Here is a 15,452-nt window from a genome sequence, read left to right on the forward strand (position 1 = left end):
ACAGATGTATTCGGCCACAGCTCTGCTTATTTACCAAACTTCAGGAGACTCTGGATCATACCGGACACCAGCACCATGGTCGTCATGAGGTAGAGCTCCTGGTCCTCACTTACCCGACTGTATTAAACTGACTGTAGTTTTGTTAATAGTGCTGCAATGGACAATGAGTAATCCCGACTATTTGAATGGTTAGTGTACTGTGTCAGCATATGACGTGCAGGTGGACGAACATACAGATTTGTGTGTTTATAGCGTCATAACAGTCAATAGAAAACATGAAAAATGTATGCACATGGTCATATTGTGTTGTATTATCACCATACTGACGGTGGACTTGTCATGACTATCTCAACGACCAGTCAACTTGTCGGCATACAATGAGTACTGTACAACGAACACACCACTCAAAGTAGATTTGTAGTTTGTTGTCCCAATGGTGCTGGAGTCTTAGCGGTTGTCGATTAATCGATTCGTTCATTATGGACAACTATGGCAACTAATGGTTGCAGCTGCTAAAGGCGTCTTCTTCTTCATGCAAAGTAAAGCACAGAGAAGTCAACCTGAAACTAAACCCTGCGGTAAGAAGTTCCAGCCAACTCTAGCTGTGTTTTTTCATAAACAGCAAAAATATGATCCAGAGTCTCCTGAAGTTTGGTAAATAAGCAGAGCTGTGGCTGAGTACATCTGTGAGCATCAAGTTCATATAACTTGTATGTTTTTTAGTTTGCAATTATTTGTACTAAGTGAAAACATGAACATCTTGTGTTCTGTATTTTAAATCCCAGTAGTATTGAAAATGGTATTTAATAACTTTGTGGGTATCAATATCAAAGTAGCAATTTTAGTATCATGGCAACTTTACTACATACAATTGCAATAATCCAGGAAAATGAAGATATGTGTAAAGCAGCTGTGAACGGTTGAAGCAAAGCGTCCTTGAATAACATGACACCAGGGTTAGTTAGATTAGACAACCTCATCAGCACATTTCACTTGTAAAACAACAAGGAAGGCACCACATTTCCCCCAAAACAGAAGGTACAAAACTCATTTTGCGATAAAGCAAATTCTTTCCTGGTTTCCTTTTCTACAATGAAACGCACATTTTTATGCCTGCTATAATAAATGCCTTTCAAGATGGTGTACGAGCAGTCATTTGAAAAAGCAATAATGCAGAGAAATGGATAAATAGCCTCATGTTCACACACACACAGAGACACGCACACACATGCAGGATACTGTGGAAAAAGAAAACTGTCGTCTAGTAAAATTCCATCAGCCCACACTAAAAAAAGCCCATAAAAAACATTTTCAATCTATATGTTAATGCCCCGAATTAAAATTTAATAACAAGATATTGAAGAAGCAGGCTTGAATTATACAGAAATAAATCCTGAAAGATCAGGGCCCTAAAATTAGAAATTCAGGGCGGCATCCAGTCTGCTGCTAAACCCTTGTAGGCTGGCAGATTAAATTTTTGATGAAAATCAAAATTACACTGCGCAGTTACGCAGGCGCAGCAAACCTGGCACTATTGTGATTTATGGATTCATTAAACCCGCTGGAGTTTCACCCCTCCCCTTTTCACTCAAAGAAATGAGATTTGCTCGGCTGAAAATTTGCTTTTTTCCTGAAATGATACACTGCTCTACCTTCAGAAAACGGCCAAACAGAAAGAGGGGGAAAAAAAGATTCTGTGTACAAAAACCGCAGCACGTAAACAGTCCCTAATTTTCATGGCTGCAGCAATTGAACGCACTTATGCATTATTCATAAAAACCAATAAGGTTCATTTTTACAAAGGAAGAGGCAGGAAAAAATATGTGCAGAACGCACACATTTTTAATGCAGCAACCTCTCAAAATCCACTCCCAGGAGACTCATTTAAATTAGGCGATTTTCAGACATTTTTACATGCCGTTAAGAGCAGAGCAGAAGTGAAGACGTGTGCTGTTTTTAAGAAGAATCCACATTTTTAAGACCTTTTTCAATCTGACTCATGAAACAGTAATTGCAGAAAAAAAGGAGGGGGGGAGTTGGCATGACATCAAACACAGCCACCGTGTCTTCATTAAAATGGAAAACAAAACTTGCAGATCAAGTTTATGATGGTAATAAAAACAGAGCAAAATGCTTAAAGCGCAGACTGTGATATGATCCGGCACCATGACAACGCCTGGAGGTACGAGTCTGACCGCCCTCCATCCAATCTGTTCGCTCCAAATATCCAGAGCGAAACAAAGGTCTGGTTCATGAAAGTACGGACAGATCAGCATTCCTCTCACCTGACTCAAAAGGAGAGAGCGCTCAACATGTCAGGATTTTGGGCTATGACTATGAAGCCATACTGAACATTCATCAGCGATAGGCGCTCGGATCAATAGCAATCAGAAAATTGCTCAGTGGAATGATCAATACTGTAATTTAAATGCAAAGCGCCATGATGAGCTTAATAAAACATGAGTGCACAAACAGACCGCAGCAGGCCCCTCCTCTCACTCATAAACAGTAAATCAAGATTGGGGGGGGGGAGTATTCTGGGGCAGCTCACTGACTGAGTTCCATTTTATCATCGCATAGCATCACAAAACAAGAAGCCTGCTGAACTGATGGACGATTACGTTCGCGTTGCAACGTTAACACATGATTTGTACCTAGAAACTGACAAGTATATTTGGACTATTAAAGCTCCTACTGAATCAGTGTACGGAGGAATGTGGATCAGCACCTCTAAAATAAAATTGGTTCCGAGTAGTTGAATGGGAAAACTAGTTCACCAAATGGGAAGGAAATGAGGTTGTCAAAAAATGTTGTATCTCAATATTTATGGCAGATATCTCAACATGATAGCTAGTCGATCAACAGCTAGCAAGAAATGACCTCAGTAGGTCACTTTCAGCTGCACAAAATTGACATTTTCCAATTCAAAACTGAGATAGTTGATTTAGCATTGTGAACATCTTGAATGTTCATATCGCAATATTGACCATGTTATATTGCTGTTTTGCAATATTAATATGTGGAAGAGTCATATCTTGATGCGGTAGATAAACATCTCTCTGCCCTAATACTATTTGCAATAGCTTCCATACAAACGTGCACAGGCCTACAGCGCATTCAGCAGGCAGCACATCAGGAGACATCAGCTTCGTGGCCTTCATGATGAATTTCAACTGGTTAGTAAAGAAGGGCTTCACCGATCGATCAGCCGATCTATTTATCGTCACCGATATTCCCCATTTATGACTTTATCAAGATCGACCAATCAAATAACAAATAGACGTTTTCACAAGATGTTATCTATATTCATAAATGATGAGTAAAGTATGACTCATACATTTTGCATCGCAGTGTATCAATGACAAAACTGACAAAACCAGATAAATCACACTATTCGCTGTGATGCTGCCGGCCTGCTTACAGTACTTGCAGCAGCAACAGACATTAGCCAACAGGTACGATGGCGATCAGTTGGCAATACTTCTCTGTCAAGGACGACAATCGACAACCAACATGTGCACCCACCTTTTAAATTAAAATTCAAATGTGCTGGCTGTTCCCCGTTTTGTAACTACGTGCGACATCATGACGTCAGCGTGCAGCCCTTTCTGGGCACGCACAATATACCAAAACAAAAATGGCCGACAACCAGTTCTGTTTGGTTTGGCGTCAAATCCAATTTTACTCAAATGCACAGAAACACCAAGCTGGAGATGACGCACATAATGTAGAAACACTGCTACACGACAATAAAGCAATTTAACACAGAAAATGCCCAGGTTGGTATTGCCAGGCGCCATCTGGAAATCACTAACTCACCAAGCACCAAGCCGCACTTGTGGAGATGGATTCTGTCACATTCGATGTCACAATAGATCTATGTTGATGCGCGAATTGGTCCATCAGTCAAAGCAGAGTTGCAGTGGTGCTTCTCTTCCCACGCACTTAGAGCAAAGAAAACAGTCAAATGCGCAACTTCCTGCTGTTTTTAAACCTGATCCGCCTCTAACTTGACTACACACATTTACGACAGAACGATGGAGTGATCCTTCTCAGACCAGTGATGCCAAACACTGTATGCGCCGCAGAGCTCCCAGAGCTACCAGCTAACGTGACGTTTCTCTTCAAAGATTAACACAGGTTTTTAGCTAGGCGGGCATCTGGATGCCCTCATGACAGCACCGCAAAACATGAAAGAATTGGAACGCCAAGCTCTGCAAGACACCCTAAATGTCCGATTACAATTGCCTGTATAATGCGCTGCTCGTAATGTCATCATATTGGTTTCTGTGAAAAGGGCGTTTCCGCCAGGTAATTTTGCCAAATGTGCTCAATATTCGCTGATTCTCAACCCTTTTTCAGCCGTAGCTTGGTCACCAACTTCTGTTTACCAGCGTAATCTCGCGGTTATCCACATCTCAACTCGCGGCAAGGAAGCCCGCTGTGATTGATGGGATGTCTGACACTGATGACAGGAGGAAACCACAGATAAGTTCCAAACTTTACCTGCATAAATGTATAAAAGAAGATGAACACAACTGTAGACATTTAGTAGTAGTAAGGGAAAGAATCGTATGTAGTTTTTTTTTTATTAACTGCCCACGAGACCCCGGCATCTAAAAGTGTTACAAAGTAAGCCGTGAAGTCAGTCGTTGCCATGGTGTGTTGGGAGGTGTTTGGGCTGGGGGCGGGGCTTTTCAAAATCCTAGTTAAAAGCCTGCTTGTAGATGATCATATCCCATATCGCCCGCCCCTTTCTGGAGACATTTGACACATACATTTTCTGCAATTTGTTTCTGCAACTAACATTTCAAAATAGCAGAGTGTCAGTAGCTACAACTTCACAAATCAAAAGGGATTTTCAATTGGACTTTTGACGAAGCACAAGTGCTCTTTGGCTGAGATTCCTATGGCGGTGAGCCTCGGAATATTTTTAATGAACCAAGAGTGCCATAGCTTACAAAAGAATTTAAAAAGCGCGGACAGTGAAAAGGAGAGTCCAGGCAAAGTTGAGAGTTGGCCTGGACAGGCAGAGGAGCAGCGAGAGTGAGACATAAGACAGTAGTGGCCATGATGAATGGCTAAGTGACACAGAGTAAGAAGAGTAAGAGATGAACATGCAGAGGTTGGCATTCGCCAGTGGCACCATTCAGAGGGACAGCACAGGTGGAGAAGTTTGGAAACAAAGTTAAGGAGGCCAGATGGTTCAGACATGCAGAGAGGGGAGATGCCAGGATACTAGGAAAAGGGAAAACCACCAGGTGAAGGAGTGCATGAAGAGGATGGGTGTGACCACAGAGATGGATCAAAACAGGTTTAAGATATGGACAAAACACTGAATGGAAAGTCAAATATACTCAACTACAACAATAATGAGGCAGAATCTAGCTGAACTGGACATATTGAAGCCACACATAGTCTCTGGAATCAAGTATCACTATTCACTCTATTTGCAGAGCAAACGACGCATGACAACAACTGCAGTCTTATGAAAACTTATGACCGTTCCTCATGAAACGATGTACATCAGAGAACGTGGCTGTTCAAGATATTGACAAAAAGGTTTTTGTTTTTCGCCATGTTATTCCTTCATGCCAGAGAAGTAATACCACGCTTGACGTCCTAAGAACTTGGTAGCGTTATCAATTTTAGCATAATGGTAGGGTTAGCATTCAAAATCCTCAACCAAAAATACAGCACAATCTGAAAACAGATTGAAACAAGAACTGCATGTCAGTATGCACACTGTTGAGAATGACAAACAAAAGAAAACCGGATAACTAGATTTGAGTTTTCAAACCGCAGAGGTTCACATTTAGAAGGTAAATGTCAATTTTTTCAAAACACACCTTTAGACAGAGGTTGGTCCCACTACAGTGTCCTGAATACTTTATCAAGAAACTTTCACTGAAGAATAAATATATTTCAAGCAACTAAACCATGACCGGTTTGCAAGTCATGACATAGACGAAATATAAGCTGTGTTATCAGATTCAAGTTCAGACAAAGGCAATGATTCACCAACAAACTCAGTCTCAGCCAATCGAGTGCGACTTAATTTGAAGTTTCCGATACCTTGAGAGGCCAGTTGCTGTACGTATAACCAAATAAGTTTGTATGTTACACATGTTAAAAAGGGCTCTTTTAAACTAAAACATGTCAGGAGATGTTTCATCTGCTGGACGGTATTAAGTATTAATAGTATCAACAAACAACCCTGGTTTGGGATCTTTGTGCTTGCTAAAGTAACGTTGCCATACATTTGCAAACAGAAACAAACCCGAAAATAAAGCAATTACCTGCACATCAAGCAGAAATTTGCCAGATGAACCACTATAACACTGGTTGCATCACAGAAATCCTGCACTCCAGCAGAATTCCAATTTGCCTCCCAGAGCCGCGGCCAGAATAAACATCCAGATTTTGCATACCAAACATACAATTTGCAACCCCTCGCTGAATTTATACAGATTTGAAGGTCAGTATTAAAATTACCCACAGCAAAAATGGCCTCCGCAGTTTCCAACCCCCACTTACATTAAAATAAAAGCAAGCCACGCAAGATAGGAAACTGTTTGTCTGCAGGATTAATACAAACAGTGGAGGCACTGCTTTGTGATTGTTTCTCCTGCCCTCAAATTATGCTGACATGCCTCTTCTTCTTCTTCCACTGCCTTTTTGGTTGAGTTACTTTCCACTGGCACATTTTTTAATCTCAAATCTGAGAATACACTCATTTCAGAGGCACAGCACACACCCTGACATGAACAGGATCACAATATGAAATACATGAGCGGTGGAGAAATGTCGTTCCCAAGTATGAACAGTACATTTTCAATTCCAGAACCTACAATAAGCTCATGCTCAGTTGAAGGGGGAAAGTCCTGTTAATCTTAACTATGGGTTTGGATAATTTTTTTAGGAATTTTACAACCTACAGGTGTCGCTATTGTGCGCAAGACGGGAAAAGCCTTCGTTTCCCCTAAATGCATAACAAGTGCAAAAACCTTCCAACATCAGCGACACATCGGTGGATCTGACTCCGACTTGAGGCGCCTCGAAGGCGGCGAGACACGAGCGAAAGCGCCGCTCACAGACTTTTAGAGACTCTTCGGAAAATTTGCAGGGAAATTCACTAAACATGGCTGCAGGAGGTTTTTTTGTGTGTGTGTTACAAGATTGTTCCTCCCCTCATCGTCCTTCATGTTGACACAGAAGCCCTCACCTCGACATCAAAGCCGAAGAATTTGGGGGCGAAGGCTCGAAACGCTGCGCGCGTTGAAGTGAAGAAGCAAACTTCACAGGCAAAATGGAGAAATTCAGAAAATCGGCTGTGTTTATATGATGGCTGCACCTGGTCTACTGGCGAGCACTAGTGCATGAAGCAGACCGTCGCTCCGACTTGTCAAAGTAGACCGAAGGAAACAAACCGAAGACTCCGCTTTGAATCGGCAGAATGAGGAATAAGAACACGTGCGGCGGTTTGAACATACCTGCGAAAATGATGCAGCTCATGCGAGACAGGACACCAACGGATCTCCTCCTTGGCAGACTGCGACCGCTTCCTCCACCCCGCAAAAATTGTGAATTACTTATGAGAATTTTTTTAGTGGGGAGGGGGGGGGGGGTTATTTTTTTTGATTGAGTTTCCGTCGCGACGCGCTACGTTACATTTTAGAAAGGAGTAATGGCGAAGCCGATGTGGATGAATCGGACTCGGTGGTCGCAGTCAAGTCCGCGCGGCGGCTTTTCCGCGTCAGACCCGGGCAGGAGGGTTGAGTGTCGAGGTTCCTGATGTGGAAAATTTCGTCCGCCATATAAAAGCAGAATCCCAAATTGCAGCCGGCCCGTTCAGCCCACAGAGGAGGAGAAAAGAGAAAGGAAAAAAAAAAAGTCTGGGAACAGTGAAAATAGATGTTGGCCAACCATGAGCTAACACGGAGTCGCGGAGAAAACTGCGCATTGGAAATCAATTCCATCATGAAAGCAGTGAAGCGAATTTGCAATCCTTTTACAAATAGTAGATTAAAAAAGACCCATCCTCTTAAATACTGAATCTGAAATACCTGTTGCGTCTTTAGTTGCCAAGCAATATGGATGATGTGTCCTGCAAATGTTGACTACTTTAGTAGGCACCCCGTCTATGACCTGCTTCATCACTCATAATCCTTAAATAAGTTATGTTTTATCTGTCCGCATGTCGGTAAATTGACTAGAAATTCTACAACTAATCATGTCAGAGATTTTTCTAATGCTAAAAATGATCAAATTGTGTAAATACATGTGAGAAGGCTGGGCTCTGTCTGACTGTAGTATTTTTCATTTCCTGCAGCAGGTTCGTCCAGTTCCCCTCCATCTTCCATTTTACCTAGCTGTCGGTCTTGGAATGCAGCTATCCCTCTCTGGATTACAGATCATCTGTCATTTCGCACCGTTGATGTACTCTATCGTCTCATCATTTTACTTTGTTTCAATTATTTCTCCCTTAAATTGTGGATGCCACTGACAATAAGATGAAGTACAGAATTAAGTAGTTGCAGAGGAGGAGGTAGAAGCTGTTACTTCAGCACCTGAAGAAGAGCAGTTCAGTTCAGCATCAACCCTCCTCTAAAACTTGGTGTTGTTTCCTGGACCACTGTCATACTGAGAAATCCATCCCTACCACAATAATATGTTTGTAAAAAATACTGTAACCCAGAAACAGCAGGCAAATTAAAAGATTTCTCAACTGCTTCACACATGATTTTGTTTTTATCTTATCATCTCACATTGTTGTCGGCAACCTGGCGGCCACAAAGCAAAATATAGGCTATATCAGTCAGAGCTGCAGAGTCATCTGTTCTGTCCTCTGAATGTTACTGGACTATGGGAGGAATCCGGAGTGCCGCACAAACCGATAGAGAACATCAAAACTCCACACAGAAAGAACCCAGATTTCTTTTCTGTGTTTCAAGCTGAAATCTAACCTTCATGTGAGCACCAGCGATGTAGTTGGGTTCCATATTCAAATTTTTAAATTCATACCTTACCTCACCATCATGCATTGCTCTTACTGTTCAGTCATAATTTGACAGGTCAGCACAAATATAGATTGATTTCTTTGTTGCAATTGTTGGCCCTTGTGATATCAGAGAGTCGTGACTGAAATCAGCCAATAGAATTGCCTCTGATTTCACCATGTGACATCCCAGTTAAGATACCACCAACCCCTTTTTTTCTTTGTTACCATCAAAGTAGACCAAATCTTTAGAAACACAACATTGTTTTGTGATGTCACACTATACATGAAGATTTTTTTTTTTTAATTTTGGTATTTTAAATGTATTTATTTATTCAGAAACTCAAAGAGCATCAGGATGAGCACAGGGCTTTCTGCATGACAACATGAAACTTAAGTAATGAAACAGACATGCAGCATGCAGCGGTTATTGTCGGGCAAAATAGGCTGCGTGCCCCACTAGCAACATTTGCTCCAATTAATATGCAATTTGTGCACTTTAATTAAGCATTTTCAGCGCAGAGGGATTGCAAATTAACATATTTACCACCCGCTAGCTCAGTTGTAAAACCTTTAGAAATTGTGTTTCTATTTAGCATGTTCCTAGTGTGTGCGTTCATAATAATAGTAATATCAGAATATCAGAAAACCTTATTAATCCCATGGGAAATTATGTTTGTAACATGCTCTGTACACACATATCACAATAAATTAAAAAGAAATAATATTATAAAGTGCAAAAAAAAAAAAAAAGCGATACAAAAGAGCTTAGAAACAATGTGCAAGAATCCTTCATTGTCATTTTTCATGTTTTTATTGCCACAGGAAGAAAGGACCTCCTATGGCACACAGTCTTTGAGATGGGTATTGTCAGTCTATTGGTCTATTGTGCTTTTGTATTGGACCAGAATTGTGCGGCTCATGCAGGGATCGAGGGGTCTGCATTAAATTTTTGCTATTTTCAAGACTCCAGCAATGATCAATAATCCCCCCTCAATGTTCAGGAACTTTCCTGGAGGGTTCTTCTGCTTGGGTCTTGCCAAACTCATATGAAACCTGCACTCTCTCATGTAAACAGGGCTGTGTCTGACACTTTGTTAGACACATTGTTTAGAGTTGTACTCGCCATATCTCAATCTGCGGTGCAGCACTCCGCTCAACTTCTACTAGCAAGTGCATCAGTTTATACTAATGTTGCATGAGATAAAACATTTCAGAAATAACAGTTTTGGATTGAATCAGTTGTGCAAGTCTCAAATTGTATTTTTATGTTTTTTTATTATTATTTTAACCGCTGTGCAAATGTTTACATTTAACAATATATGCAATGTTTCCAGCACAGTATTTTGGAGATTTAAATGTACAGGTTTATGCTATTAATAAACATTCGGTTGATATGTTTCGTTAATTTTTATATCTGACAAAGGAATCGGTTTCATGGTAATGTTATATTCAAAATGTGGATAACCTGCAAGTCTATTCTATCTTATTTCATTCACGTTTTTTTTTTTTTTTTCCATTTACAATGGAATTAATGCAAAGTGCTGGTGTTGAGTGTTCTGATGCATTTAAAAAATGAAAACCAAGTGCTTTATAAAAATAATACTTTGTTTATTTTTTATTTGTCTATTAAGTGCCGAGACAGAACAGTCGAATCTGAATGTTAAATAACTATATCAATGTATTAAAATTAGTGTAAAAGACTCTGATTTTAAAACATTCATCCTTCAGTCACGAACCCTATGTACGAGCTGGTTGAACTGCTGCAGCGTCCAACGCCATCTTCTCCGGGCAACTTTTGATCGACCAACAATTTTCTGATTTCCAAACGCTTTTCTGAAAATAAGAATTATTTTTGAAATTGTTTATTTTCTGTTTTTTTGCGAAGCTATGGCACACGAATCTCGTTTTTTCCGTATTTACACAGAATGCAGGGTTTAAGACGTATTTGTTCCGCGATCATGACATGAGACGCAAAGCACGTCTGCGCGTCGACTCAGTGGTTGAAAAGCGGAGCCGGACTCATACGCACAGGATATAAGAACTGAACATGTCAAGTGAGGAGTCACGCACCGTTTTGTCCCGTTTACACTCAGTTATGATCTGCTCAATGACGACGATGGTTATTATTATTAGTATAGTCGTAGTTTTAGTAGCAGCAGTATTAGAGTCGAAAGCAATTTCGTTTTCAAAGGGGTTTTCAGACATGTTTATGACATGAACGATAAACGCGATGTTTACGCCTCAGAATGAAACTAATATCTGTGCTCTCCGTCGCTTTTCGTGCGTGCGAAATAAGGACTTAAAACGCTGCATTGCGTGCACTGCACTGCTTTCCTGTGCTAATAGAGATGAGCAGCTGAAATGACACTCTGTAGTTGTCTCAGGGTTGAAACGTTCCTTTAAGTGACATTCGAGGGTGTAAAAAAACAGTCTATGTGTATAACTCTTAAAATGTGCGATGATAAGAGGAACAAAACGATTCCAAACCCAAACAAAACTGTCCAGGAGCTAGTGTGGCACAATTATTGTGTTAGTATTAACTGCACTACTTGATTCATAGAAGTCTCACATGTAAAGGAAAATCAGAATCAGAAAACTTTATTAATCCTGAGGGAAATTCTGTCGGTAACATGCTCTGTACACAACATATCACAATAAAATGAAAAAAGAAATAGTATTATAAAGTGCAAAAAGATATATATATATATATATATATATATATATATATATATATATATATATATATATATATATATATATATATATATACTATTGCAAGGTGACTATTGCAAGACAGAGACAATCAGCCATGTGTAGTCGATTAATATCTAGAAGCATCATATGGCGTCGCCCAAATTAAACTTCAACGCAACCCATCGCTTGAGACATTTGCCCTGTAGTTCTCATAAACGTCCAGCAGGTGGGAGCAACGTACCGAGTAAGTAACGTTCAGTTGACAGGTCGTCTCTTCAGATTCTGCTATTCAACAGTTGTCTATTGTTGAACGTTCATAATAAATCTATGCGTGTTTATTTAACATAATATACTGTATATGTTAGATTGGTAGAAAATAGCAGTAAACACCAATAACAGTTAAAATACGAGCCGAAATGGACTTTTAGAAATTTTAGAAATATGCATGAATATATTTGAAATTTCATACATGACTGAGAGTTCATGATTCTGAAAAATACGTGTAATAAATACTGTAACACTATGAAAATGTACGTGATATTTGTGAAGCTACAATTAAGAAGAACAAAATTAGATGTGAAAAAATTGTTGAAGTCAGTTGAAATGATGTTCTTCATTATACATGCAAACTCATAAATACTCTGGGCTATTTTATCAACCTTTTTAACGTTGACTTGTCAGTTTTCAACATTTTTTAAAATTAAATATTATTTTTTGTAGACAATAGTGCACTTAGCTGACTGCAAACGTCATTGAGTTTTAATAGGCTTCTCCACAAGAGAGCATTGTAGACTCCCTGCTGCATGGAGCTATAAAGTGTGAGTCTACAGGGTCCGTAGCTTACTGACATCATAAACCTGCACAGATAAATGAGTGTTTCGGGATGTTGACTCAAGTCATCGTGGCATGTTTAGAAACGGCGTCGGGGGGTTGCATCACATTATGCGAAAGAAGTGTGTAGATTTGAGTCACAGCCTTGTGACGTCTGGATTGGAAGTCACAGTTACGCATCTCGTGTGCATCAGCGTGTGAAGTGTGTTTGATGGCACTGAGGGCCAATGTCATGCCCGTATAGTGTGTCACTGTGATCAATGACTCAAGCATCTGTGATTTCAGTCACTGACTGAAGAGCATGAATCCAGGCAGAGTGAGTTCCGGCCTCAAGTTTCATCACCAGCTATACAAACCTTTTGCACTTGTGCAGTGTAGCTGACTCCTCCAACGGCTATTTTATTAAAGATTATGATTACACTTTAGACTAGGGAGCATGTATTCCCATTAATAAACAGCTTATTCATTCATGTATTAGCAACATATCAGCCAATAACTGGCCATTGCAATGCACTGATTTGTGAGTTGTTAAGTCTGAGTATGTTTTTTCCTTTGGGTGGTTCACAATAAACAACACCTCACCTACTGATTTTTAATGGTAAATAAGCAAGAAATTTTAATAGTTGATAAGTAAATCTAAACCAAGACCATATATTTTCTCAATATAACAGATAAAAAGTGAGAACAAATTGCCTTTTTTTTACAGAAATTTCACCTACATCACTGCAAAAAACAAGGAGACCTGACTTGAAAAAATGATTCGATGGCAGATACTTGGCTTATTTTCTTTCAAGACGCAGTTTGAAACAGGCTACTGTAAAGCTACACATTTGAAAAAAACAGTTTAAAGGACACTGCTGAGTCGTCATCAACAAAACAAATGTGTTTGTAACTGTTCCACTTTGATTATGCTTCTTCAGTAGAGAGCTCATAAACACAATGCCTGTTTCTGTTCCAGCAGCAGATCCGTGCTGTCAACACCACTGACGTTTGTCACTTGAAAGACCATCTCATCGTCCATCTCACAGACGGGGATCAGCTTGCTGGCTAATAGGCACATCGGCAACTGAAAACAGTAGTTGTGGGCTGGCCACAGAAACAATAAACACCGGCGAGAGGTCCATTTGTTGCTGCTGGAAATATGAGGCCAATGTCAGAAAGCAACTTCCTGAAAACAGTGTTTTGTGTGGTCATCCAAGCAGAGACGTATTTATGCTTTATTTCGAGATTAAGCAGAAAAGAAGCAACACAAACAATAATTGCTAGAGCGATCTGTGCAGTTGATGTTGTTTACCAGTTATGAATGCAGAGAATTTGCGTCAGCGCTCGCTTACATAACAAAGTCTAAATGTGTCTTTGTCAGGTGCCGCCTTCCTGGTATACTTCGTGAGATGTCAGGGGATGGCACTATTACGGCAATGACCTATTGTCAGCATCAGAAATGGCCTTTTTAAATTGATGAATTTGTATGTAGTTTTCATTGATGAGGTCCAGGGGTTCCAGCACGCATCGCTGTTTGTTAGTCTCTTTGTCCGGACATTGTGCATTTTGTACAGTAGTCTCTTTATTCCAATGTAATACTGCTCCGACAGTCTCTCAGTGTCTCCTTACATCATCTCCAAACGTCCCTCAGATCTATTCATTTCTCATCTTCTTCTGTGTGATCACTTCCAGTGACAACCTCTAACCTTTCTAGCTCTGCTTCCTGAGTCTCATACAGTACATGTAAATGATATATATGGAGGCCCTCAAGGGCAAATGTCAATCACAAAGGAAATGCGCTACCACAAAAACTGAATGACATTACAAAAGTGAAAGCGCAACCACAGAATAAAGACACAAACCGGAATAGGGTGTCTACCTGCCTTGAGAAGGCTTGTTGATGACCCCCTTCTCAGGTGAGGAGGTTCAGGGCTTATAAAGAGGAAGTTATGCTGCCCCCTACTGGGGACAATTGTACTGTTAGAGCCTCAAGTTGCTTAGCCAATAGCCTTCCTCCATTAGAGGGCTCTGTGTGTACATATAGAACTGGGGTTCTACCTAGGTAACCCGTCTATTTTCTGCTCGGGTATTCAACTGGCCAGCTTGCCAACCTGGTCGGTCAGAAAGTGGTACCGTGGACAGATGACTCGAATATATAATAAATAACATGCAAAAATTGAGCAAAATCTACTACTTCAAAAAAACAATAGGTCCAACTTTACTGTAGATTTATTTTTGCATAAATCTCATAAACAACAATTAGTCTCCACAAAAATACCATTTTTATGAAAATATTTTTTTTTCAACAACCGCTGTTAAAAAGCAATTGGAGTACACACATTGTTCGTCTGTTTCTGTCATATCACAAATAAATCACATTCTTGTGTGGTGAAAAAAACAGGTGGTGTTGCACTAATAAAAGCCACAACTGCGTCAGCATGTAGATAAGATCTTGTTTGCGACGGATGCTAAAACTAATTATACAACTGAGATTTCTCTCAAAAGCGGAACACTACTGCAGTCCGAACCACACAAAGTTGAGCGATGATCTCTTCAGACAAAAAGGTTTGACCGCAGTACTGACGTGTTTGGGCCACATGCGCTATCTAGTTGATCCATTCTGCTACTTAAAGTGGCAGAGAAGAGCCTTTCTCAACTGTAATGGGGAAATTCCGCATAAATCTGCCTATAAATTCAACATAAAAATCTTGCAAATTAATTTCTATATTTCTGACCCTTATTCATTTCAGACTGTCTTTTTATTGTGTGACAAATTGCCCTGCCGTCACATGACAAGAGACCAAATGAGAGGTACAATTTAAAAATAAAACACGTCTATTATTGCTTTGAGAACGCGCTCACGTCGAGAGCAGAGAGAGTTGGGTAATTATAGTCAGCAGCCAGACGATGAGTAATCCCTCATTCATACTCATTAAAAGTTAAA

At 40.1% G+C, this 15,452-nt stretch overlaps 1 protein-coding gene across 6 annotated transcripts in view; it reads right to left on the reverse strand.

Moving 5' to 3' along the window:
• znf618 (zinc finger protein 618) overlaps positions 1-10,829 on the reverse strand; it is a 51,946-nt gene extending 41,117 nt beyond the window's left edge. For 2 of the 6 annotated variants that reach the window (XM_053858517.1, XM_053858561.1), the window contains exon 1: positions 9,030-9,054. In XM_053858517.1, coding sequence (XP_053714492.1) covers positions 9,030-9,044 — 15 coding nt within the window. In that variant the 5' untranslated portion in view covers positions 9,045-9,054. Of the gene's footprint in view, positions 1-7,493; positions 8,837-8,966; positions 8,991-9,024; positions 9,055-10,737 lie in introns of those variants that run through there. The other 4 variants (XM_053858553.1, XM_053858546.1, XM_053858527.1 and 1 more) reach the window with 4 other exon arrangements.
• Between the last annotated feature and the right edge of the window lie 4,623 nt (positions 10,830-15,452).

The sequence above is a fragment of the Synchiropus splendidus genome, chromosome 1 (genome assembly GCF_027744825.2).
Source record: "Synchiropus splendidus isolate RoL2022-P1 chromosome 1, RoL_Sspl_1.0, whole genome shotgun sequence".
Taxonomy (NCBI): Eukaryota; Metazoa; Chordata; class Actinopteri; order Syngnathiformes; family Callionymidae; genus Synchiropus; species Synchiropus splendidus.